The 27,562-nt window shown below is 43.5% G+C and overlaps 1 protein-coding gene across 4 annotated transcripts in view; it reads right to left on the reverse strand.

Annotated features, from left to right (window-relative positions):
• Nucleotides 1-168: 168 nt before the first annotated feature.
• Nucleotides 169-27,562, reverse strand: part of necab2 (N-terminal EF-hand calcium binding protein 2) — a 90,985-nt gene continuing 63,591 nt past the window's right edge. For 2 of the 4 annotated variants that reach the window (XM_066713574.1, XM_066713576.1), the window contains exons 8-13: nucleotides 24,387-24,466; nucleotides 17,308-17,364; nucleotides 7,735-7,847; nucleotides 4,449-4,526; nucleotides 2,920-3,011; nucleotides 169-1,422 (exon numbers count right to left, since the gene is read on the reverse strand). In XM_066713574.1, coding sequence (XP_066569671.1) covers nucleotides 1,394-1,422; nucleotides 2,920-3,011; nucleotides 4,449-4,526; nucleotides 7,735-7,847; nucleotides 17,308-17,364; nucleotides 24,387-24,466 — 449 coding nt within the window. In that variant the 3' untranslated portion in view covers nucleotides 169-1,393. The remainder of the gene's footprint in view (nucleotides 1,423-2,919; nucleotides 3,012-4,448; nucleotides 4,527-7,734; nucleotides 7,848-17,307; nucleotides 17,365-24,386; nucleotides 24,467-27,562) is intronic. The other 2 variants (XM_066713577.1, XM_066713578.1) reach the window with 1 other exon arrangement.

Genomic DNA, 27,562 nt, shown 5'->3' on the forward strand with positions numbered 1-27,562 from the left:
TTGCTGACACGGCACAGGAAGGTTTTGTGGTGTGGCGGTTCTCATTACTCACAGCCTCAAGAATTTTTCTGTGGACCGATGCATATCATTTCTTAGTTTTGTTCCCCTTTTGCAAGAGTTGTTTACAGAAAAGAATACAAGCATTAATGAACAAGCACTTTTTTTTTCTTCAAGTTTTATTGTTTCATAGTACCTTTACTGTACATGAGCGATAAGTAACCTACTTTCAGACGGAATATAATACTTGCATCCCCGCCCTCTCTATTCCCAGAGTTAAAGAGAGATAGGAAGTTTACTGAAACATACAGAATTATAAGAAGTAGTATATAATCAAACAATGCCATAAAAGTGACTTTGCAGACTCATTCTCCATCTTTTTTTCTCGTCTATCCAGTCATTTGTAGGATTATAAAAGAACATAAGAAATGCACAAAAACCATTTAAAGTAGCACAGCTAATTTCTACTGCAAATAAGTTACTGGACGTCCAGACTACATGCACTTGCCATAAAGTGAAGGAAAGCAAAACCAGGTGAGATTACACTGTTCACACACAGCAGCTATCTGCAATAATATTTACTTGGAGAAAACAAAAACAATATCTATGATATTTTAAAACCAACATTTGGAACAATGGGTTCTGTAAAATTCAATAAAAGGTTTTGCACCTGACCAAGGCCAATAATTCCCTAGTATCTAATATGCAAAGAATAGGGAACTTTATAAGAGCAGAAAATGAACCTTTAACTAAGACACTATCAACTGATTTTAATCAGCCTGCTACAACAGAGATAATACTTTTTTCTTTGTTAGCTTGTTTTTCTGACCTCCATAGATCGAGTACCAGACACTGTTAATATAAGAAGGTGTAAGTCTAGCGTGAGCTATTTATTCACTCCATAGAAAACCTAAAGAGAAAGCAACAAGTGACCTCACTGGGCTCCTAAAGAAGATGCAAATCAAAACAGTACGTTTTCTATAGATATTCTATATTAGTTGTTTTTAAAGCACTGTATATACATTCATATAAAGTGTGCCGTTCCACGAAGGATAGACTGATTGAGCCGGTGTTAAGTTTAGGTAAGACTGTTGAAAAGTTTCCTGCATTTGCCATTGTTGTGGCTCAGAGTTGCTCTCAGTCCAGATTGGTGGGATATATGTTTTTTTTTGTTTTCCTTCACTTTGACAGAAATATGACAAAGCCCTCACAGACCCAGCATTCCCTGCGGTGTGCTCAGTTAAGTATCTAACAGACACTGTTTGTAAACAAGTCATTACAAAAAGATGCGAGAAAATCCTCTGCCTTGGGGGAGAGTATTCAGTGAACAGAGACCGGAGAGCAGGCTCTGCAGACAGCAGCTGGGGGTCGTCTGTGAGGGGAGTTCCAGCTCGAGTCAGTCCCTGTTCAGGCTACACCAGGCCGCTGTGTGGGGGAGAGAGGGCAAAGGTCAGGTCAGATCAGGCCAGGCCCAGAGCAGATCAGAACGTCAACACTTTAGCAGGTCATGGTGCAGGGAATGCCACCATCAAGCATCACAATTCTGGATTTATGATTGGTAGGTTCACTCTTGGCCTACAGCAAAGCAAGTGATGTGTGAAGTCAGGGGAAGGCCCAGGGCTCTGGTCTTCAAAGGGCCAGGGTTTTTGGTCTCTTTAAATTCACCAACAGGTTACAGACAATGGGGGTGGGGGGACAAATTAAAGTGAATCTTTAATTCAACCAGGTAATTAACAGACAGAAACCCCAGAGACCCTGTAGCCCCCCAGGATTTGGTTTGTGCCCCCCTGTTCCTGTACCATCCAAATTGTTTGGCTGTTGCAGTTACCCTGGACCAGGAGACGCACAGCCTCCACTCTTTATGGGTAGCTTTCTGTCATCAGTGACTACATCTAATTAGATTTTTGACTAGTTAAGCAAATATCTGATTCAATTGAATAACAGAGGGTGAAGAATGTGACCCTACAAGATGGCCCACAGAGACAATAAAATTAAGTGTTTATACCTATGATTTTTCTGTTCAGGTCTTTTTCCTATCTTTTTCCTTTCATCAATTTTCCAGTTTTCTTTACATTTCCGACACTCCCTGGTTTCACAGCTCTGACATGAGCACGTCTACAAAGAACAAGTGGGCTTCTGGAATGCGAAAAGAAGCAACACTTCTGACGTTGGATTATTCCCTGAAGTTCCCGCTCACTCTTGTTAGTTATGAAAGAGAACATTTTGTATACCGGGACCGATATAGAAAGATGTAGGAAGGTAAGAATTCATAACAAGACTGTTGGGGGAAAAAACAAAGGTGTTGCTGCTACTTTCCTATTTTCCCCCCCCGAAGCCTACGGGACAACCAAACACTGTTCCCACAGAGAGACTTCAGCTGGCATACAGGACTAGTGCCGCAGCACAGGGATGGTACAATGGCTCTCTCCCAGGTGGCCTTTAGCTCCTGCTGTCACGGCACTCTGTCTGTGAACTTGCACTGTCTCCCTCCACATGGCTGCCACACTTACAGGCCACCCTCTCTGCACCTTGGCATTAGCAAACGGAGAAATGGAGACCTTTTCTTCAGCAGTGATTTTAAGCTCCTTGCCCCTGCAGAGATCTTGTTCCTCTGTTGTCTCAACCTGTAATACTATTTATATACTCCCCCCTCCACTCTTGAGTGCTTTGTGAGGCACAGCTTTGTATACAGCTATGATGGCTGTCCCTTGAGATGAAAGGTCAGTCTTTTTTAGATTTGCCAATCTCATCCACAAAAGGTCCTCAACAAAGGCTGGCTGAGATGACTGCCTGTGTGTGTGTGTGTGTGTGTGTGTGTGTTTGTGTGTGTGTGCGTGATTGCGCGTGTACATGTGTGTGTGTGTGTGTGTGTTTGTACGTGTGCGTGTGCGTGTGTCACTCTAGGAGATGCAAGGGGCTCACATGGCACGGCCACAGTGGACAGGGCCTCAGGCTGGCACAGCGTGTCCACTTTCACATGCTGGAACACCTTGCAGGGCACGCTCTGGAGATGCCTGAGGGAAGAGCACACATGACTGTTAGGACAACTGCTGTATCTACAGACAGACGGACACAGATATAAAGACATTGTGCTGGTTAAACAATGCTGTGACACACAGGGACATTAATTAGCTGTGGAGCAAAATTTAAACATGTAAAGCCCTCTTAAAATAATCTTAGTGACAGTCTAAAAAAAAATAAGAGACTGTGAGAGATCGATCCTGTACCGTGGTTGGGAATAGTGCACAGCAATGCTTTCCAGAGGATGTTTTCCATTGGTTTCCATTTCCAACATACGAAGGGAGCGCTGACAAATGACAATGCTCGGCAGAAACACTGCTGCTGTGTCAAACATTTTTTCATTAAAGCTTTTTCTTGCATAAGGGGAGTGGCATGAATTGCCTAATAGGACAGGCGGTAGAGGGCATCTGAATCTTGGCAGATGCCCTGGTTAAGGGCGTCCGCCAAGAAATAAAAATAATAATAAAAATTATATATATATATCTGAGTCCTCCAACAGTGGGCCACAGTGGTACTACAGGAAGCTTCGTATGAAAGGGACTAACCTCTCTGGCATTAGCTTTTCTCTCTTTTAACATAGTCATAGAGGAATGCCACCGGGGAGACTAAGGCTGTCCCATCAGTAGGGTGTGGTTATAGTCAGCAAATCCAAAATCAATTAAATTATCAATTCTGTTAGTTATTATGTACAATATAACCAGAAGGATATCTGCTTAACATCGTAGAGACCACCGTGCCCGGGTGGAGTATGTATAACACACAAAAACAGAGATGGAAAGATTACCTAAATGTGGACGATAAAGATTGAGGACTTTTTAAACATGTTCTTAAATTTCAGCTAATTCAGAACCAGCCTATATTCTACAGCCTATTTTCCCCACAGAATAAAGTCCTGAAAGAGACACAGTGAGTGCACAACAGGCAGTAAAAATGCAATTCAGTTAAACTAACATCAATTCTAAGCTTGACTTGATCCAAAACACTCTCCATTGACTTTTCCAGAGATATACAATCAAGGTCCTGTATAAATGCTGTAATGACAGCCATGCTTCATGGTTATTAGATTGATGTGCTAAAAGCCTGTGCACTGGAAGAAAGTGGGTTTTTAAATAGTAAAAAGCAATAAATGTGGCTTCTCATATCTAGATCGAAAAGTGGACCACTTGTGGAGAGACGGTGCTGCCATAGTAACCGTGCTGAAGAAACTCGTTGTTTAACACAGGCAATCAAAGATTTAAAAAACTAGGCCACCAGCCACACCGCCACACTGCCACCGCCGTGTCCCTGACAAAAACACTCCACAGCTAGGATAGGAAGAAAACAGTTGGGGAACGTGATGTAGAGGAGAGAACTGACTGCAGAACAATCAATTGAAACCTGAGAATCTCTGCCCACTTGGCAAAAGAATTAGAAATCGAGAAACACATTACCTCTTCCATTCCTCCTCTCCTTCCCAAAACTCATAAACGACAAAGCTGATACCATCTGGAAGTCTCACTGCGGTGACGCTGGGAAAAGAGGAGAAAGACATGTTTATCAGAGAGTGCCCAGCCCCACTTCCTGCAGGAATTTTGTATACAAGAGAAAATCTCCAATGTTCCCCTGCACTGAAAGGAAAGGGGAGCATTACAGGATAACTGGCCAATTTGATAATTATCTCTTGAGTTTTGTGAGGTTATTTAGGCCAGTGGTTCAAAATCTATCCGGGTGGCACCCCCCAAAAAACATTTGGGTCACAGTTCCCGCCCTGCCCCATGTCCCACACATTCATATTTACATTACCATTTTTTTTTGAAAGCCCTAACGTTTACCAAGGATGAATATACTTTAAAACTTGTTTGCATTTTACTTTTCACAATTTTATTTGGCCATTTACATTGGAATCTCTCTATGCATGAACCCATTCTTACTCCATCTAGTACGGATGAGCCTGAATCAACATAGTTACAGAAGATACAGTGACGCTCTCTTTCCATTTAATACACTTTCAGTAGTTTTTAATAGGATGAGACCGAATAATAATAATAATAATAATAATAATAATAATAATAATAATAATAATAATAATAATAATAATGATTTTATTTTAAAGCCTGTACGGTTGACAGCTCTCTATGTAGCTGTAATGAAGATTGACGGGAGGGTGGGATTTGTTATTTCTTGTCTGTGATTGGCTGACAATGACAGATCTGCGCGACTCCGCCAATGGGATCGGTGGAATTGTGCAGCTCTGCGCAGATCTGCGGCGCTACAAGAACGCGACCAATGGCTTCCTCTCAGAGAGTTTCTGCGTGGAAATACTTTGACAAAGTAAATGAAAACACTGTTAAGTGTATAATATGTGCAGCGCAATTAATATACCACAAATCTACAGCTGATATGTTAACCCACCGAAAAGGAAGAGGAGCAACAAACTAATATTGTTAAAACACACAGCCAGCTATTGCTAGATATTTTGTTTTCACTGGAACTTGAACGCACAGGTATGTTTGCGAATTTATGTAACAGAGTTGTTGTGTTAGATGAGTATTTTAAACTTCTTAGAACTTCAGGCAATTGCAAATATTGTCACATTGCATTATTTCGCATTTTATGTAATGCGTTTCAACAATATTGCAGCAGAGAGTCGATGACATGTTGGAGCTGCGAGTTATTCTGATGTCTTTATTGGACTGTAATGATCAGCTCATATAAACTGCTGTGTTTCGTCTGACAGTCCTCTCTTCTGATTGGCCAGGACTGGAGATGAAGAGTCCGGTACCGAGACCCGGTGTCAGCTCCCCCCCCCCCCATAAATCCCCCCAGTTTGGGAACTTCTGATTTAGGCAATTGGAGCAAGTGTTAAATTTGAGCAAAAGTTTAGGGAACTAGTTTTCAAAAGACCCTTCTTTTTGTACCGGAGTTATATCATTTAATTCATAAACGATTTCTTCACACCGTACCACACACCGCAAGATGCACTTCAAAGTAAAGGTGGATTATATTAGTCAGTTATATTGTAATTGTTCTTTGACCCACTAGGCGGCAGCATTCTGACAGACATGATAGAGACATAGAGAAAAAAGGTCCCAGTTTGTATTGGCACATCAGAAGAGTGCAGTACGCTATATCACTACACCACACAGGGACCTGCCACTGTAGTCAATTTTGTCAGATGATAGTCAGTGGTAACATTTTGTGAAAGAGCAGCGTGCTGACCCAGTTTCATTGGTGCCAAACGTATACTGATTGGTACAGTCAATGTACTTCAGATATGTGTGTGTGTGGTGCTGTAGTCGGAAGAGATTTCCAGCGCTAATCCACTCAATTTAAAATGATCTTCTTATTGTCCCATTTGGCAGCTGCTGCTCCCCTAAAGAAATGAAAAATGTCAGTTTCATTTCCCCGTGCCCTTCTTCAAAGCTGAATTACAGACACCTGACGCCAGCACTATTGAAAATGCTGCTTGTACCATCTCCCTCTCTCCCTCTCCCTCTCTCTCTCTCTCTCTCTCTCTCTCTCTATCCTTTATTCCCCTGCACTCAGCATAGGGAGAAGGCAAAGCCCTGCAACAGAAATCAGCCGCGGAGCCTCCTTTTGATATCGAGTGGGGTCTTCCGGCCGTATGAAAATGGGTTACAGAGGCACACCCCTGTCTCTGTGAACACCACCTCAGTGAATGGCAAGAGCCTGGTGAACAAAGTCCTGGCGCGGTTTGCTCGCCCCCTAGCAGCGTTTCTTTGTGAATTTTAGATCACTGAGGTGCATGAGAGTTCACAGGCTTTCCGCACATAGAAATCAATACAGCCTTGAAATGTCAGAGCTATACTGCGGGTCTGGGTGCATCGTTAATCCTCACAGCTGACTGCACACTAACTAACTGAGACTGGTCGGGCTTGGGGAGGCATGCATCTTCCCTCGCAGGGGCCTGTCCGTCCTCTTACGGACACGAGGGAGGAGATGCAGTTCAAACTGGGGCCGGGGTCAATAAGAAGCGGAGAGCATTGGTAATCGGGGTCTATAGTCAATATTACAAATCTTAGCAAATGGCAGGTGAGCACAGGGCCTCCACAGAGTTACGGTTACAGTTACAGCTTTCAGATTACCTGTGGGGGGTTACAGTTGTTATTCCGACACTATCACGATCATTTAAATGTGAGCTTCGTTCTCAGCTCCCTGCAGGAGGATTTCTGAGAGAATGTTTAACAAGTCTAGAATCTTGGCCCAGGTGCAGTTTGTAGCAAAATGCTAAACCAGTCTTTCCCATCCAAGTGCTCCTGGCAAGATGTTTCTCTGGCTTTTCTTCCAGCTGAGCTCTTTAATTACCGAATTAAACCCCTGCTTAAACTAAAACTCCATTTAATTAATTTCCTGTACCTTCCTTTTTTTGGCTCATAAAACGTTGGGGAGATTTTAACTAGTGGTCTTTAAAAACAAATGCGAAATATATATATAAAAGCCGGCATTTCACTTAAGGTCTAATTAAGTAATAAGTAACAGAGAGCTCAAGGAGAACAGAAGACATAAGACAGTATTTCCCGGAGAAGTGGAACAAGAGATACTGTGATTAACAATTGCCTGTTTTTTTCATTTTTTTTGTATTGTCAAAATAATGTGTGTCACCAAAGGAGTTTGGAAGCATTGCATTGGGAAAAGCACTCTATAACATTAAGATTGACTAATTGATTGTTAATGCAACATCAACAAGAAGAGCAGACTGCAGGCTCCTGTACTTACTGGAAGCAGTCGCGCTGGGTGGACACATTCTTCAGGTACTGTTTCAGGGCATCGCAGAACTCCCCCAGGTGCTTCTGGGATACGGTCATCTCTTGGCGAACCAGGTACAGAGACTGGAGGGAGACAGACACACAGCGTGACTCGGGGGACAGCGTCCAGGAGGACTGAAAAGCTCTGCTCTTATATTATTAGACTCTCACTGTGTAACCTTGGGGGGAAAACCCAGGCTGCAGCACTGGAATGCATGAAGGAAGTTAAAATATTTGTGTTTGTGTTAGATTATTATTTACCAATTTACTGATTTACTAAAATGGAGCACATTGTCCCGGGAGAGCTCTGCTGTTCACTGTGGGTTGCGCACAGACAAGTTGAAAAGAACAATCGCTCACAAGGGTTCATGCTCTCTGACAAATCTGTCATGTTTCCTCTGGAGGAGAAGTCCAGCCATGGAGCCCTCCACCGTTTCCTCATCCCTCGGCTGCTTTGAAGAGTCCAAGGCCGTGTGAGAGGCAGTGCTGGCAGGATCTCACAGCAGGGGTCATGACCCCAACACAGCGGCCAATGAGAGAAAATGGAATGGCAGGCCTGGGAGGACATCGTGTCGTTTGACGGGAAACACATTTTTGTGAGATCTAAGACATGCTGTATTTCATTTCGGACTGGGACCGAACAGCACAACACTACAGGTCTAATGAGTGCTGGCAATTTTAATTTGTATTACATAAATTGGATAATGGATTTGCTTTTTTTTTCCTGCTCTCCATGTCCATGTGGCAGTGTCACTTGTAAACTGTCTCCCTGAATGGACGCTTAGCAAGCACCTCTGTGTGTGTGAACATGTGAGCAGAACAGGACAAGGATGAAACAATGCTGCGAGCCAAGCTCTCATTAGGGACGTGTCTCCGCTCAGCCCGGGGCAATGCTTTTAAACAGTGAGCCTCCCAGCTCACTCTACCCCATCCTCTTCTAATCCCTTTGTGCAAATGCAGCACTGCAGCCCGAGGATGCTAATTGCCCTGTATAGGCATGCCGTAGTGCATTGGCTTTGCATTAATGACCGCTCTAAATGAATAAAAAGCCCAGAGCCATACGGTAGACGTCTGTGGTCTCCAATATGGGCAGTACAGCCCACGCTCTGGTACTCACTTCACCGGACAGACTGCAGTGTGATCCCAACACAGCAGCACGCTTCTCCATACCTACTGGGCAGACAGGCTCTGATACACACAGACACACAGATGCACAGCAAAGCCTATATGTCGTTGTTTCTCATTTTTCAGACTTGCAGTCAATCAATGCATTAAAAATTCACTCCAGGCCTATAATAAATCTATGCCTGGTACACTGCCAGAAACAACGCTGACACTGAGTCAGAATATGGTTGGAATACGCAATATATGCATAAAATAGGACAAGACGTCAAAGGATGGGGGGGTTCTGGATGGCATCGCACAGTCTCTCCCTTGTTAGATTTATTTTAAGCATAAAATACAATTTCAAACTACATAAAAGATTGATCAAGAATCCTGGAAATCACTTAAGGTAGAAAACTAGACAGGTGGTGTATGTAGGTAAGCCACACTGAGGAACAGGAGCTACAGGGGGGTTGATTTCCACAGCATTAGTCTCTCTTAATCTGAGGTACCCGGCAGCAAGAGGCATGTGGGTAATGATGGAGACATACCCTCTTTAAAAAAACATTCACATTCACAAGCACATGCTGAAAAGGCAATGATGCTGCACTGTGATAGATCAGTTAATTTAATGTATCGTTGAAAATGCAGATTCACTAAACGGCAGCCCTGAGATTCCTTCAGTGCAGCAGCCAGGCTGGGTATAACGCTCGCCGAGGGGATTTTCATAACTCCCTTTATCTGGTGGAATTGGCTGCTGCAGTCTGTAGTTTGGGAGGAGCTGACCCAAATCTAATGAAAAAATATTGAAGTATTTCTCTCCACACAAGGCTAATTTAATGTACTTCTTTATTTGGGAGGAACGACTTCAGACGCTGTTGGTCTATTGAAGTCTGAATCATAAATAAGCTCAGTCTTGATTGTGCTGTCACGCCAAATACAGTTTAAAAAAAACAAATAAGACATAGGGCAGCTATTCCTGTGCCTCTCAATCACACGTTCGCACATATTCCTTTTTTCCTCAGCATATTACTAAACATACTGTATATAATTAACATATATTACTTTGTGATCTCTATTTCTACGCAATTATTTTTATAACTCCACCAGGAATTGACAAATTCAGTCAATTGAGGACCAGAGGGTCTTCAGGACTTTAACACCCTAAGGCCTTTTTGTGCGACACACACATATAAAACCAGCAGGAATCTGGTGATTGCGGACTGGCGTTACCCCAGCCAACTCTACACGTTTCCTGCGGTGCTCTGGAGCGATGCTGTTGATGTGGTGGCCCAGCAGAGGGCGCCAGAGGGCTGGTCTACAGTTCCACTGCAGGAATGTCACTGATGACCAACTTTTCCAGGTGCACGATGTTGTGAGACTCCTCTTGAAGGCCATCATGGATGGGCTGAGGCACCACTAAACCCCCGTGGTGCAGAACACTGGCCCAGCAGAGCGATGAGCAGAGAGAGGCTTGCTTCCACACTCAGTTCAAAGGCAGCAGGTGGTGTTTTTTCTTCACAGTTCTTCTGTCGGCTATCATTTGCATACACATCTGGCTGCTTAAGTCCCTCCATCAGGTTACAGCTGCGGTGAACAGAGCTGCTCCCAGACCCCCCTCCAGTAAGGCAGCGCCACTCTTCCAGAACCCTGGAGCGATACTGCAGCTGTTCACCTCTATCTCCTCCTCTTCCTTCTTTTTCAGTTCTCTCCCCCCTTTAGTTTCAGTATACTTTCTCAGCCTCTTCTGGATCCCTCAGCCTCTCCCCCAGGTCTAATAAGGACCGCAGTCTCTGCACACAGCCCTGCTCACAGCAGCGCACTCGAACCCCTTGCCCTGAACAGCCACAGCATCCCCTTCCTTTCCTCCCTACTGGAGTTCTCTCCCAATGCGTTATTATTTGTATGGATTTCATGGTATCATGACACACCTAGATGTCACCACTTCAGCCGTGTAATCTGTTACACAGTTGTTCTGTAATAGTCTGAGAGTCCCTAATATTTATCATGCTGTCATTTTGTTTCTTTTGAAAAACAAAATACATAAACAAACTGTTTTATCCCTGTCAGATCAATGTCTGGGCAGAGCCGGCTGTGTCACGGTAAGAGAAAGTGCAGGAGAAATCTCAAGCAGAGAAACAAGGAGAGGGAATCAGTTTCCATTTGACCCAGACACCCAGTGCCTGTAAACAGCAGCATCACAGCAATTACTGCAGGGGAGAGAAGGCACACTGCCATCGCCTGGATCGTGTGCAGACCAAGCTGTTCAGTAGGACTGTAGTTAATAAGGTGCTGTTTTATATTAGCTGACCTCTGAATGCAGTGGAGTGAGACGCGGTGTATCCAGCCAGTCAATTAACCTGCGGAGTGAGAGTGCTCAGCTCCTATAATGAGCCGCTTTTCCACAAGGAATCGCTCTATTTTGAGCCTGGCTGTGGGCAGGGTGACCAGGTTGAGAGGCGAAACGTGGGAGAGAAACAAGATTAAATGTCTGCTTCTGCCCCATTCGCTACTTAATGTGAAGATTCGCTGTCTTGGCTGGGGCCGGTTTTCCTCTGCGCTCTGACATATCTGATTCAGACTTCTGCTTGCCGATTTGCCTGGGTTGCTATACTGATACTGTTACCTCCCCCCTGGCCCCACACAACAGCATCCCCCACACCAGGACCCCAGCCTGGCCACTCCAGGACCAGAAGCCTGCCCAAGTCCTCAAACAACCGGCTCCCCTTGCCAACTCTGCCTATAAGACAAGGCCAAGCACCAAACTGAGCATGCACAACACAACAATGCCTGGGAGATCTGAATGCATCATGCAGGGCCTCCTGCACGGGGCTGGTGTTTATTTCACTGGCGCAGACATTTTCTACGTTTCCCCTACTGCACCTATTACTATATCTATGTTTCAAATTAAAACAGGAGAGCTTTTCTAATGAGGCAAAGTGTGCACTTGATAACTGTTTTCCACACATCAACTTAACTTGTCGATGCCAGTTAAATAAATGCCAGCACAGACTGCTTTGTTGGTGCTGCAGATGTGACTGCTGTCAAACGCTACCTGCTAAATCACAGAGTACCTGATGAGGTAAATCCCTCTCTCAATTGTTTATAATTATGTGTTATATGTGCAAGAGATGGAGCGGTGCTGTTGTTTGCAAAGCCCTGTAATTAAACCACAGATAGCAGCTTCACAGTGCTGTGGTCTCACTTGGACAATCTTGCTCAGAATTTGCATCTTCCTTCTGGGATTTTGCAGTTTGGTTTTATGTACACATTTTGGCAGGTGGGAACTATAAAAACTAATTGAAACCATTAACAACTTCTGTAAGCAGCTCTCTCCAACTCTGCAGCCATCTTCCCTTGGGAATTATAGAAGAAACAGCATAAAAATGTTTTTTCAAGGGCATTTATATATTTATATATTTTAATAAAGATACAATTCCAAAAAAACATAAATTACTTATATATATCATATTTCATATGTATATATATTCCAAGATAAGCTAATATTATACTGACTGGGCTGAATTTGGGTCCCAATACAGAAAAGAGAAACTGTTTAATTGAACAGGTCTAACTGGATGTGTTGATGTTGAACCAAGAATTGTGTCGAAACAATGCAGTAATGGTATGACTCTGTTCTGTACTATTGTATCACACGCCTCTAGGGCAATCACAACCGGGTTGCTAAAACATGTGTGTAGACTGGCAGACCCACATGTCGTCCCGAGAGGCTGAGGATAGAGGCATTCTCACTCCAGAGCCCCCGGAGAGTGACGGACAGCGCCTGTTGATCAGGACGAGTTAATGGTTTGCTGCAGAATACAGAATTCTCAGGTTGACAGAGAATGTCAGAGAATGTAGTTTTTCTTTATTAAAAAATATATATTTTTATGTTTAAACTATGCTGATGAATATATTTTGAATTTTTAGCTTGTTCACCACTGAATGTAATTTCCGCATTGTATGCAACATCATCCTCTGGTGATCATTTAGTTTAACTCAATATATTGTGTTTGTGTATATTCTGGTTAGGATTACTTAATTTTAATGTTATATTTGAATCGCAGAAAAACTGATTTTCAATGTTTTTATCAGGGAAAACTAGGAACCTTGCTCATGATGACAGGTTGAGAGCACTGTGTGTCTGCGGAGAGCAGGAGGGGCACATGTTAGTGCGCTCCACACAGGCATTCAAAACAGAATCGCATGGCAACACGCATACATGCTGGTGGCTGGTATGCAGAGGGGGGGTGTTCTGGAGAGGGGCTGCTGTGTCTTTCGGTTCGCGGGAAATACAGAAGAACCGCAGGTGTGAGTTATGTCGTGGTGAGGCTCCAGGGAAGAGAGGATTTCCTGTAATTGAGGGAGCTTTTCGGGGGGCTTCTACAAGAAATGTCTGAGTTCCACAGTTGCCATGGTGACTGAGAGATCCTGCACTAGCTAACCCCCCAGCCCCAAGATGCACCACTTCTCTCTGTGATTTTTTTTTTCCCCCTTCTCGCACAGCTTTGCATGTCAACAGAGATCCTGGCCAGCAATACTCACTGCTGCTGCTCTCTCTTCCCCAGCCCAGGCACAGCTGCCTCTCACTTACTTATTTTAATTGACCTATTGATCTCTCCTCATCGCAGAAGAAACGAGTCTGTTCTCAAAGCTAAAAACACAAGGGAAGAGAAATACCGATACCCTGTAAGGCACCAGAGATGCAATTCTCTCTCGTTTTTCTTTTTAAATAACTCCATAAAAAATAAAAACCTCCACCTGTCAGATGGATATTCTCCAAGACTCTTTCTGAACTCGCTTTCCCACAGTAGAGGAATTATATATATTTTTTCTTGTGACATGGATAGTTATTTCTTTGCTGCTTTATTTTAAGTCTGTTTTTTCAAGTCTCATGATATTAAAAAATATACATATTTGGAGCTTTGAAGGCTTGTTGGATTAATGTTGCCGTCCCAGGCAAACAAAGCAGACTCTCTCAATTGGGCTCTTTGAAAATATCTTACTAAGGTAATTTGTATACATTTTGTACAGCCTTGACATAGTTGCCTGTTCACAAATGTATATTTAAGGTGGCATTTTAAGTCTAGAGTGCCACAGCTCAACAATAACAGCTGGCACAGCGAAACACTTGCAGACACAAGCTGACAAGTAAAAAATAACATTACGGAAAATGTTCTTAGTCACCTTTGGTTTTCTTTTAAGGTTTTCTTTTTTGTCAGGAGTCGGAAGTGGTAGCATGTAATAAGGTATTATAATTACCTGGTATTGTACACTATGTTGTTGAGTTTGTGTTGAGCTTTCTTAGTATAACACTACTGAACCCGAACAAGAAACCACTACTTTGATTAAAATCCAGAAGGGAATAATACTGTTCTTTGTGAGTGTTACTGTCTTGCAGAAGGCACAGAGGAACCATGGAGAGGTTATAGTCAGCTGTCTGCGGACAGGGAAGGGCAGAGCACATTGGTGTGCCCTACTTAGATCAATCAAGACTCAATCTTGCCTGGCAAAACCATGCCGTGTTATTCTGAAGGAAGTTAAAAATAAAACTCTTCGAGGCGGCTCTCAGGGGGTCAGTGAACAGTTAAAATGGTGAATAAAAAGCTTTCCTGAAAGCTGGCTAACTGTCTCTGTTGCTTGGTAATGAAGTATTGCAGATGAATAGCATGCACAAAAAATCATAGTGGATATGCCGTTCTATTGTCTTGTTTTCTTGTCTTACTTTTTAGCAAAGTGCCGCTATGATGAAGGAGATGTAACTGGGATGTGTCTAATAACTCCTTGCACAGCCCTGCCAGCTCTCCCCCTGTATGACTCTGTGTTACGCTGCTCTTCTCTGAACGAGCAACAACCCCCCCGCTCCTCCCTGCTGACAGTTGGGCAGCTTGTGCTGAGGTACAAGGGGTGACACAAGGCCGCTGATTGCAAAATCTGCCAGGGAGGATGCGAGTGTCAAGAGAGTCAGAGAAAGCAGAGGCAGTAGTAAGACATGCTGCCAAAACTGTCCGTCACCATTAAATGCCACCGCTGACACATTCCTGCTGTCCCTCCTGGAGTCAGAAGAGCAGCAGCTGATCTCCAGACCCGTCTCTGCCACTCTAATCTCTGGATCTCGACCTCAGAAAGCAGAAACTGCTCTTCTCCAAGCAGGTATCTAACAACATACTGGACTATGCAGCTTCCTCCCCCCCATCTCACCATTTGAGCTTTATTATCCTGTTATCAAAAACATGTCCTTGTGGTACAAGAGACATTGTGAGATTTCTTTTAAAAAATTATTAAAGAAAAATCTGTGAAAGAGGGGAGTCAAGGTTACTCAATGCTTCTACTGGAACTTTTCTTACTTTTCACTTCTAAATCGATTATTCAAAACGCTGGAGAATGTCCAGTTTTTCAGTGACTGCCCTTGCGGTTTTACAGCACTTGTGACCATGGGAGTCAGGCAGTCTAACATGAAGGTCGGTGTCTCCGAATTCACCATGCGAGCCGTGGCGCCAGTCAGCTGCCAGGAAAACGTACGAATCCCAGTGCTCTGGCACGGAGGAGTCTTCCCAGCTGGACAATTAACCGCAGATGATAAAACGCATGTGCTGTTAATTATTCTAACTGCGCAGGACAGGGTTCACAATTATGAGGCTGACTAAACTCAAAGGGAGTAAAATGCACTGACGGAGCACAAGGCCTACCTGCAGGTTGTTAAATGTGATTTATTCTCTGCAGAAAAGCTGTGCAATGCTGAGGAGGATGGTGGATTGGTGCTCAGTAGATAGGCATTAGCGTTCCTGTCAATCCCAAGCTGCTAGGTTCACGCGTACTGCCTCCCAGTTCTCATAACGAATAAATAAATAAATAAATAAATAAATACAAGAACACAGCCACGTGCCAATCACCTGCTAAGCTGTCAGGTAAGCTTCTGGTAATCCCATTTGGAGCTGTAAATGGGACAGCGTCAAAGCTGACAAGGACGAGTGCAATATATATTTCCTGGGTAATAAAGGATGATTCAATTTGTTATGATTCTTCAAGCATAATGCGAGAGCTAAATCAATTTTCGCATTCTTGGGACTGAGCTGAGAATTCCTTAATGTATTCTGCTGAGAGAAAGCAGGGCTACCCAAAGCCACTATATTGTGCACAAGGCTTTCACAAAGCCAAAGGCTGCAGGCCCATTTTTAATGAATCACAGATAGCTCGATACCTCCTCTGCCAAATAGCTGTTACCAAGGCCCTAAGAGACTCTGTTCCACACAAGGGAATAATAAAACTTATAAACAAATAAATTATATAAATAAATAAACTAATACATAAACAAATACTGAAATGATATAGTAACTATGCATAACTAACTTAAATAATTTAACTAAAAGAGTCAGAAGAAAAAAGCTTTTAAAAATGATATCTTTCTTTATATAGAGAATTTGCACACAAATTAATGATGTCCTAACACCATAGCTGTAAGATGTAAATAAATTCCCCTGCCAGAAGAGAAAACGGTAACTGGACAGTGGGTGTTCACAGCTCAGTGACTCAGCTGATTGATATTAAACCCTGCTTGCAAGGGTTACATCCTTTAAGCGTACTTTACTGTGACTCACAATTTGAAAGCAACACTCTTTCTCACCCAATGGCTTACAGCATGATGTGTTATGAAGCAAATGAAGAGCATTATACATAGTCCTCAGATTATATTCATGGCTATTCACAATTTATTTGTTCTTCTCCTCAGTTGCGCAGTACAGTTTATATAAGACTTTATTTCCTGCTGGTGATTTTAACTCTTGGAGGAAAAGCACTTTGGTTCATGGATCATGCACGATGACATCACACATGCTCATGCTCATGGTCACAGGATACTTAACCAGGCTGTGGAGTCTATTGCAGCCTGGGGCCCGAGGATGCACCCTGTTGCAGGCCCGCCTCATATAAGAGGTCCAGGCTGTTCCCTAGTGTGAGCCACTGAAGCCTTTGGGATGGGATCGCTGGCTAGTGCCCAAGCTCTGTCAAGTTTGGGATCTCTTTGAATTGCACCACAGAACACAGTTCTGAGATCCTGAGTGATGTTAGATCCAGATCTGGGGGTAAGTGCAGAGCCCCCACACTGACCTCTGCTATGCCTGGATGCAGGGACAGGCTGTGGCCTGGCTCCTGAGCAGCTGCGGAGTGGGACTGGGCGGATGGGACTTGGCTCAGGAGCGTCAGTCAAGGTGGAAAGTGGTGATGGCAGCATGGGGACGGGACCTGATCATGAGCGGGCCAAGTGTGGACTGTAAAAAAACAAAACAAAAAACACACAAGCCAGACATGCCGGAAACAGACAAGTGAGATGCGGGAGAGCTGCCACTCGCATGCACCTGCAAAGGCCAAGGTTTCCCCCGAGGATGAGGGGAGCACTGTGTGATCTGACCCCAGGGAGCACCACCGACAGAAAGCTACTTACTGCGCTGGCTGTGCCATCAGTGTCTGTTAGCCTCTGGTGCAGGTCAAACCACACTGTCTGCAACAAGAACCACAGAGAACCACACGTGAATTTCCCACCAAACAGGCTGTTCTGGAGAAACCAGTGTGGGACTGCACTGCCTCTCACAACTAAAGGAATAAATCAATAAATAAGCATAAAACAATGACTATTGATAAATATATGTTTAAATAATATGTATAAATAAACAAATTATTAAATAAATTATAAGAATTTGAGAAAGCCTTTCCAACTACATTATGTATGTGTAGGCAGTGCTAGGAACTGCTGTTAATTCTTTGTAGCTTCATAAATCAATGAATCCAAAAAAACGTAATTTAGAAAATGTCAACGTACGTCGTAATAATTAGGATAATATACTCATCAATGTTGGTTAAGGATTTTTTAGAAACCATAAATATGTCCAAATAATAATAATAATAATAATAATAAAAAAAAACTCCATTAAAAAGCTTTGCTATGAAGGATGGAGAAAAAAATACTTGAAATGTTAACCTAGACACATAAAACACTGCAGAACTAATTTACTTTCAAGTTAATTCAAGCATTGAATCGATAGGATTCCGGAAGCAGAGTGCGGGAAGTGGGGATGTGGGCGAGAGCAGCCCACCTGACAACACACGCACAGCAGCTTGCCCGCTGGAGCACAGCCGATGTAAACCAGCAGATTAACCTGAATGGGGAATGTCACCGTGCATCTCTACGATTACTAATCATCAGAGAATCGTTCGGTTTCTGAGCTGTTCCAGGAGCTCGCTGTGGCTGGACTGAGACTGTTCTCCTTGCAGTCACTGACTCCCTCAGCTGTGCTCGAACAGCCTCCCTCTCCTCAATCCTCATCCTCCTTGATCTCTCCGCAGCATTTGACATTGTCGATCATTCCATCCTCCTCTCCGGCCTTGCTGACTTTGGAATCTCTGGGACTGCTCTCACCTGATTCTCCTCCTACATCAACGACCAGATCTACCAAGTGACATGGTGAGGTTCCTAATCCACCCCCCAACCTCTCCTCACAGGCATACCCCAAGGCTCCGTCCTGGGCCCGCTCCTGTTCTCTCTCTATACTTGCTCCCTGGGCCCCCTCATCGCATCCCATGGTTTCTCTTTTCACTTCTATGCAGATGATGCCCAGATCTTCCTGTCTTTTTGCTCCTCTGACCCCTGTTTGTTTGCTATCTCCGCCTGGATGCACTTGCACCATCTCAAGCTCAATCTCTCCAAATTGGATATCCTCTTTCCTTCACTCTTTCTCACCTTCTGCTGATCCCTCCATCTCAATCCCATTGGAATCTACGACACTCTCTCCCTCTTCTTCCACTAAGAACCTAGGAGTCACCCTCGATCCTGCGCTCTCCTACACTCAGCACATCACCACGCTGACACGACCGACCCTTCCTCACCAACTACTCAACTCAGCTGCTTGTCCAGTCACTGGTCCTCTCCCACCTGAACTACTGCAACTCCCTCCTGGCCAGCCTGCCTGGAATTACTACCCACCGCTCCAGCTCATCCAGAACTCTGCGGCTCGTCTGGTATTCTCTCTGCCCCGATTCGCACACGCTACTCCACTGCTCCGCTCCCTCCACTGGCTCCCGATACCGGCACGCATTCAGTTCAAGACTTTGACCCTCACCTACCGCTGTCTCGACCACACTGCACCGAGCTACCTTCAGTCCCTCGTCTCTCCATACATCCCCTCCAGACCACTGCGGTCTTCCGAGGCCAAAAGACTAAATCTGATTCCTCTGCACTCCCCTTCCTCCGGAGCCGCTCCTTCTCATCCCTGGCCCCTAAGTGGTAGAACGACCTTCCCATTGAAGCCAAAACAGCTGAGTCTCTGACCTCCTTCTGGCAGTTACTCAAGACACATCTTTTCAGACAGTACTTGTAATTTAGTAATTTACTCTCCTGTAAGATAGCACTTATACAACGTTTTGTCATACTACTTGCCTTGCATTACTAGTAATCATATTGTTTATTTTGATCTCCCCTATGCTCCCTTTCCCCTGGCCCTTGACTGTGACCTAACATCTTGTCTGCACTTATCAACTTTTACAATCTAGGATGTAAGACCTCATATATGTTACTGTATATCTCGTATACACTTGTGTAAATTGGAATTTGTAAAATGTATTATGCCTTGAATTGCACTGTATTATTGCACTTTATAATACTCTTATATTTTGTAAGTCGCCCTGGACAAGGGTGTCTGCTAATAAATAAATAAAAATAATAATAATAATAATGGGCAATGGAGAGTGTGATGGCGCTCAGTGTAAGAGGGCATGCCCTCAGTGCTTATTAACACAGACCCTGTGGGAACATATTTGGGGTCCCATCTGATGCTCTAAAACCATTTACCAAAACATGAGCACTGCAGAATCTACAGACAGCACGTTTAAAAATGACTGAGGCAGTAAGGCTCAACCTCAATATATGTCTATAAACCCACATCTAACTTTGAGTATTTACGTAAACAGGGCTTACTTGGGACTCCTTAAAATAAAGCACAGTGTTGTTCTACACTGTATAATATATAAAATAATAATAATTGTAATAATTATTAAAACAAATTATAATAATTCAAGTGCACACACACACACACACAATGTACTGCTGACACTTCGGCGATCCCAGGTGCTATGTTGCTGAATGGCTAGAGTTATGCAGTCAAGCAACAATGATTTTGATTTCTCCATTACAGGGGCTGATGTCTGAATCCATTAAAGAGGGATATTGGCTGATCTATTTGTATGCAAACTAATGAGCTTTCACCACATTAAACCAACAGAATGCAACCTGTCTCCAATAAAACCTTCACTTGGCTTGTAAACGCTTGAGAAATAAATAAAATAATGTCTCGGCTGCAATAAATATAGTATACCATTTATTTTATATCCTTGTTGCTGGCAGTTTCAGTACTGGGGCATAGAAAGTGTAGTAAATTGGTGACAGACAGTAATAGAGAGGTACCTCCAAGGTACAAGGTTACTAAATAATTCATTTCCCAATTGTAAGAGCAGTCCTGAAAATCTGTTATTAAGATTTATGGTCCGCACAACGATTTCTACTGACTGAAGAAGCAGCTGGTCTGGAATTATACAGCCCTGTCATTTCTTCCAGGTAATCTAAAAAAACATGAGATACACAATTATTCTACCCGACAACCAAAATGGAATACATTTCTATCACATTGTCAGGGAAGATGCTTTCATTGACTGGTTTTATTTTGTAGTTTCCATGTTCTCCTTGGTGCAGAGAGCGAGCGAGCACAGGCACACTGGATCATCTAACAGGTTTCATGTTGACACCCCCACCTACAATTCCATTTAATGGCTCCAATAGAGAGAGCACTGATGCACTTATGCACTGATCCCAAACTTGGCTCCACTTATCGGCGGATGGCATTAAAGTGAGGTGGTGGAAGAAAGTTTGGCATCTTTTGGTGTCACTTAGGTTAATGAGGGGGATGCAGAGATGTCAGGTGAAGGTCGAGCATGGTTCATAATGATGTGGCATTGTGTATAATGGCTGTCTGGCAGGAGGAGGCAGGGTGCATTACTCAGAAGATGTTCAAAAGATTTTATTTCCTTGGCATTGTTGCCGGTTGTCTCTGATGGAGCAGTGCAAATTCTCTGTCTGGAAAGATATTGGGAATTGGTCACGTCAGCTCTTCCCACTTGTGCATTTATAGAATACAACACAAAAAAAGAGAGGGAAATTCCCACAAATCACTCCCAGGGCACCTTTCACATCTGTCAACGGCCACACTAGTCTTTAATGCACGTGCTCCGCAATATTGCCCTCGCCCTATCCATCAAGGCATGCCAAACCCAGGAGGCCTCAGTGCCAACTCTCCTATGGACTATCAGCGGATTGCAGACTCCCAGATATGTCAAGCAAAAAGCAAAAAAAGAAACATAACGATATATGATGAAACGTGAAATGAGGCAGAAGGTAGTAAGAGGAACCAGAAGCCATTGAGGAACCAGAAGTTTTTCCCTGGTCTTGCTACAGTACTGTTCATATTGAGTATAGGGGGAAAGGCAAAGAGGAGACCCCAGTATCCTGTATTTGTGCAATACACACTGTGCCCACCTGATTCCCACAACCCCATGCCTACTGGGAGAAAGGTGATGGGCTGGGGAATGAGAAGAAGGTATGGTCAGAGCATCCTTACTGAATGCTTATTGTCTGCTGTAATTGATAAATGAAGGCTCAAATTAAAAGTAATTTCTATGAATTAAAAAAACATCAATAATCATAATAATAAAATGAATGTATAATTCGTAAAGTTTTAATGAAATGTAATTATCTGCATGGGTTTGAAGGATGCAGCAGAGGAATATATGTTGTCGGTGAGTAAGTCCCTGTGCAATCACTTGGTAGATGACGAAGATATATTTGATTTCCTCCATGTTGAATTTCATCAGCAGAATATTTATCACCCCCTACCATTTAGGTCTGCTCTGGACGTGACTGAGAGAATTCTGCCTTACACAGCAATTCCATAATGACTATCATAATGATCATAAAGAGCAAGAAAATTATGCTTCCTTCAGGCTCATCAAAAGGGGGCAAAAACAGAATAAGAAAAAACGCTGTACAGGCAAGAACCACAAAGCTTGAAGAATGAATCTAGTGTAGCTTTCAGCTCAGTGCATTTTATAGAACATTGTAAAAAATATATTCTTGGTTATAGAACTGTGTAAATGTGATTTCACCTCCTACCCGCCCCCCCCCAATCATAGGTCCAAATGGCTGCTTCCTTTATCATCACCATCACTGCAGAGCTGCATTAATGTATCAGGTGGAGGTAATGGGTCAAGCCCATGTCATGCAAGAGAAGATCATAGACCCCTGCTCTCCCTTGTGAATGGGTGTTCACCTTACAAAATACAGCAAGGTACCAATATGTTCCTATTCAATGGAGCTGTCCGTTAGACGAGCGAAGATCTGGTGCCAAGAAATAAAAAAATGTAAGTTTAAGAACAAAATGCATAGATACAGGACCTCCAGAGTGGCTCTGACGGTAAAAATCCAGACTGAGCCCTATGAGCTGTAGCCTGGGAGGGCGAAATCGGCTGGGTTGCCTGCAGGTTTGCAGTTCCGTTTGGGGGACGTGCCTCTGCTCCAATTGGCACTGAACCTCTCGTGCGGCTGTATAGCTTGCAGTGTGTAAAATGACAGGTGGCTCAAGGGAAGCTGGGATTGGAGGATCCCAGTTGTACTTCCTCAGCCTCCTAAGTGTAGTGGTGGGGCACGCGGCAAGCCAAGATGCAGTAGCACAACTGGCGATTCCAATACTTAGGGGGAGAAAATATAAATAAATTAAAATGTATAGGTAGATTAAGAAAGGAAAAGAAGGGAAGAGTGAACATAAAAAACTTGTTGAGTGTTGGAACATAATGCAGGTCCCAGAACCCTTATCTAATATTAGGGCCCAGAAGCAGAATTTGTTTATTTTAGGCCATTATGCTAATTGACGCACACTGCCTGCAATTGATGGATGGTGGATCCCATTAAAGCTTGTACAAAACTGGGAATTCCATCAGGAATAGCTGCCGCACACTTTACAGTGTGGGCACCGACATGGAACGGCTGCTTCTCTCCCCCCTCTCATTCATTTCAGCTTCATGAGAAAATCAGTAAAGCATTAAGGAGAGCACAGTATTCAAAAGCCTGCCTCCTCTATCATGGAATAAGCTGGGCAAGGTTATTATTAGAATCTACAATAAACTGTTGCCGCCCAGAAAAGGCAATATTAACTGGGGACCTCAATTAGGTGATGTTCTGCAGTTGTAGAAACCGGTAGTCCGAGGGAGAGAGAGAGAGAGAGAGAGAGAGGTAGCACAGTGTTGGTGCGCGCTGGAGATATTGCTGCCGGTATTCACGGCAACTGGGTGTCAGGCTGCTATAATTACTCTCTCTCTGCCCATTCGGAGGCAAAACAATAAGAACCAGGCAGTAAATTGCTGTGTTACCATGGGGCATTACAAACACCAGCAAGATGGGGAATCTGATTATCTGGCTGTAAATGTACTGAGAATAATTATCCTGAGCTACAAGACGCTGGCATTGTGTGTCAAGGGTTCATCACAGTCACAGTGCTAAAGACCGGAGGACTAGCCATTTTTTTTTAATTGTGTGAATTTCTTTTTTTAATTTTTCGCTCTAGTAAAGATCCAATAGAAAGAGGTCCTGAGAAATGATAATAAGCTGCTAAAAGATTCCTTAAACAGACAGTGGAATTATTGATGCTTCACATTCAGCCACAGTCGTTGTTGAAGACCTGCTGTTACTGTGAAGGAAAGAGGTGAGACAAACCAGTCCAGGGCTCTCTGCATGTCCAGTACATAAGGCAATCATGACTGAGTGGATGACCATGCCTGGGACTAGGGAACTGTTGTAAGTACTGGCCTGTTGAAACAATTGAGAAGGTAAACTGCATTAAACAGCCCAGCCATTTAAAGACCCTGTACATCCAATCAGACTTAAATGTCTTTTTAAATGTAGAATGTGCATCAAACACATAAAAAAACTAAATGGTGCACAAATAAGCTTTCCATGAAACAAAAGGAAAGGAAAGCAGGGTAAAGGGCTGTGCTTTTACACCATGTAACATTGATTTCCTGCAGCTGGTGGTACTGAAAATGTAGCAGCAATTGTACTAAACATTTTGTACTACATTGTTCTGGAGTACATCTTTAGGTTTTCTTTTTGCAGGGGTCTTTGAAACCAAAAGATACCCCCCACACAGGCCTTCCTCATGTTCGATTCGACCGCAGTGAGACATAAGACACCCAGAGCATTGCAGAGTGATCGATCCATTTATTATATTTATGAGCTGTACGGTCTCAGACCAACGCTGCAGGCTGTGGAAGTATATTAAATGATAAGGTAAGAATCGAAAAATATCAGCACTGTGTTTTTTGGAGTCTAAGACAGGAACCCCGCATCCTGGATTGGCCTTACCTGGAGTGGAACAGGCGTTTTCTCTAAAGACCTGGAGGAGGTGTGGGGGGTTTTGGGAGGCATACCTTGTTCTCCAGGCGCCCGATGAGCTCAGCCAGCCTGTTGATCTGGGCCTCTAGCCCCTCTCCTCTCTCCTCCTCAGCACCTGTGGGGGACAGCAGGACAACACCACGCATCAGAATAAGGAGTGACTCCCTGAGACCTTCTCCCTGAGATAAACATGCATGTCGTTGGCTGGGCCTTGTTGGATTACTTATTACAAAAGTTATATATATATATAATACACCTAGAAAGAAATGCATGTGTAGTTGAGCATAATCTGAAGATTTGAAGGCAGGCTTCAGACTAATGTAGTTGACCATGAGCCTGTCAAGTTGCAGCACACAAGAAAATTAAAATTACAAAGGGTTTCAAAGCCATAATGAAAAACATATCCTGGAAGAACATCTCGAACTGAGTGCTACTTAAACCTCTCTCCGCACCGATAGCAGCTACTTAATTAGTGACAAAAAAGGACTTTCTACTCTATATCATCATTAAGACTTACAGTGCTAGGCCAATTAAGAGAATATATATATATATATATATATTTTTTTTTACAGTGCAAATGAAACTAACAGAGTACAAAAAGATCATGTTTGAAAGAGCCACAAAAGACAGCTGCTATGGAAATTGGCAATTACCATGATAGAAGCCTGGGCTATAGAGTAGAAAAAAACACTGTGACACTAGTTAACATCTGCATGTATCACTGGCCTTGTATCAGAGGAAACTGATGAGATATGTCATTCATGTATCCTCTAATTATAAGACTCTTGACAATTTAGACCACAAACAGGTAGTGCTGTGCACTTGGGTTTCACTGGCGAGTTCCAGCCCAACTGGAACAGTCTCCATCTGCAGCTCATCACCATATTGCAGAGCATACGGACACTCCCTGGTACACACGGAATGACTGCCTTGCCAAGCAAAGAGCATGCAGATGGGATTCCGGGACAGAGCTGCACAGAGTACTGTACATACTCTATATGCCAGATATCAGACCAGGAACTTCCTTTTCCTTGCCACTATCTCTCTTTAAAGCTCAAGTCATTCATTGCTGATGCTAAAGAACCATCTTTAAGTCACACACATCTGTGGGACCCAAGCCTAATACAAGAGAGAGACAGAATTCTAGGACTCTGAGCTGTAGTTCTGGAAGGGAAGTAGTGTGACACAAGGCTGGAGGACAATTTGTTTGTGACGGGAGGCCGTGTAGCCAGTACAGTCAGAGCTGCCCTCTCAGTATTCAATCCTCGCCGCACAGACGCTCCTCCGGGCGTTCCGCACCGCAGTAGCTCCACCCAGTAGAGTGATAAGGCTGCTACGCCACAAAACCGGGTCTCCTGACGTGGAAGCCTTATCACTGTACTGAAGGGGGTCACTTTTGTTCATGTTGAGGAGTGAATGATATGCTGTACATAGGTATTGACAAATGTAAATAACCTGGGATGTAGTAAGTTGACCCTGACAATCAATGCCTCTTTAAAAGGTCAAAGATCCCTTTAAGGCGGACAGAAGCGGGACATGGGCATGTTTCGAGATCTCTGTAGCCACTGGCTGATGATGACAGATCAGGCACACTAATTGTGTGAGAACAGGCAGCAAGGGAAAGGGAAAAAGAGGGGGGGTGCACAGCACACTGCTCAGCACACTGCTCACAGTAGTGTAGAGCACAGCCCCTCTCACCGGGAGCTGTCAATGCACGTACCTGATGTATCAGGCAGGTTAACACAGATGAATAGCCCTGCAATAGATGTACTGGACTGTGGACAATGGCATGATGGATATCAGTTGGACGACACCCAAGTGGATAGCTTTCATATCCCCATCCATCTTCTTCATGGAGACGAGTGAATGTGAGATAAATGGTGTGGGGCTCTCCGCGGGCCCTGTGTGATTTACGAGCCCTGTGTCAGGAAGTGCTGATCCCATCAGTTCAGGGTCCGGAGCCACACATGCCACGGCAGTGAGGGGACGCCAACAGGGGCTTTGGCTCACATGACCTTAGGCATATGTCACCTATAAACAAGCCTCATTTGAAAATTCGCACATTGCTAATTTAATTTAGACGGTGAGGGACAGAATAAGATATGAAGTATATACACTCAGCTATACTGCCTGCATTTAGAAGTCGGTTTCTGAAAAATGTGGCATCATACTACCATGTTGATTTCCTGTGCTTCTTGTATTAGTAGATATGTTCTCCCTTTAAAGAGCAAAAGATGTAAATGCTTCCCACTTTGCTTCTGTCACCATGTTTGTTAGTATAGAGACACATATACCAACACGTGGAGATTGATACTGGAGACTTGGCTACAGTTCTGACTTTTTAGAGTTGTCTATGTTAGCACTAATGATAGCTCATAAATACAGGACTGGAAGACTACATTACATTACAATACTACAACACAGCACAATGATTCTGGTCTCTGTATCAACAGGAATTGATCAGCTTAATAGTGCACTTTGCTAGGGGCAAATGCAGCAGAAAGCCGGGGAGAAAGATTAAACCAGTGCTTTCAGTCTGCAGCGCTTTAATTTAATAAGCAGAGTTGGAACAGTAAGCGACTATCTCTACCAGCCTTGAAAGTGACATTAAAAATAAATTGATGTTCTGGGGGAAAAATAAATAAATAAATATCAAAGCATCCCTAAAAATTGGTGTCACTCAGGGGAAAGACGCACTGCGCTCCCTAAATTAGGTGCAAAAAGAGACAGAAGAGGAGAAGAAGAAACGGGAAGGAGAAGAACCGCCCAACTTCAAAGGGATTCGTTGGCCACCGTCTCTGTGACTAAAACAGTTTCGTTTGTGAAATTGTAGCCAGGAGGCCCTTCCTCCTGCATGCTGGAGAAGGAATCTCATTTAAATCCATGAGATTAGTTTCCTTTTGCTTAAGTGTTTTATGCGACAGAAATGTGTTTCAAAGCCCACATGATCCTATAAAGGGTGACGCTACCTGTAAAGAATACGCAGATCTTCTTATTAATTCGTAAACAGATATATCTTAATGATAGGTCGCTGTAGTCAACTGGGATACTCACCCTATCTAAGCAAAGGGGGCAAAAGAGCTCAGGAAACCTTAGGTGTATTTGGATAGAGATGTCTTCATTGTTGTTGTTGTTGTTGTTGTTGTTGTAATATCTACCTATAAATGTACTATCGCATAAATGAAATATTACTCTATCTTAATAGAGACGC

This window comes from Amia ocellicauda, chromosome 9 (genome assembly GCF_036373705.1).
Source record: "Amia ocellicauda isolate fAmiCal2 chromosome 9, fAmiCal2.hap1, whole genome shotgun sequence".
Taxonomy (NCBI): Eukaryota; Metazoa; Chordata; class Actinopteri; order Amiiformes; family Amiidae; genus Amia; species Amia ocellicauda.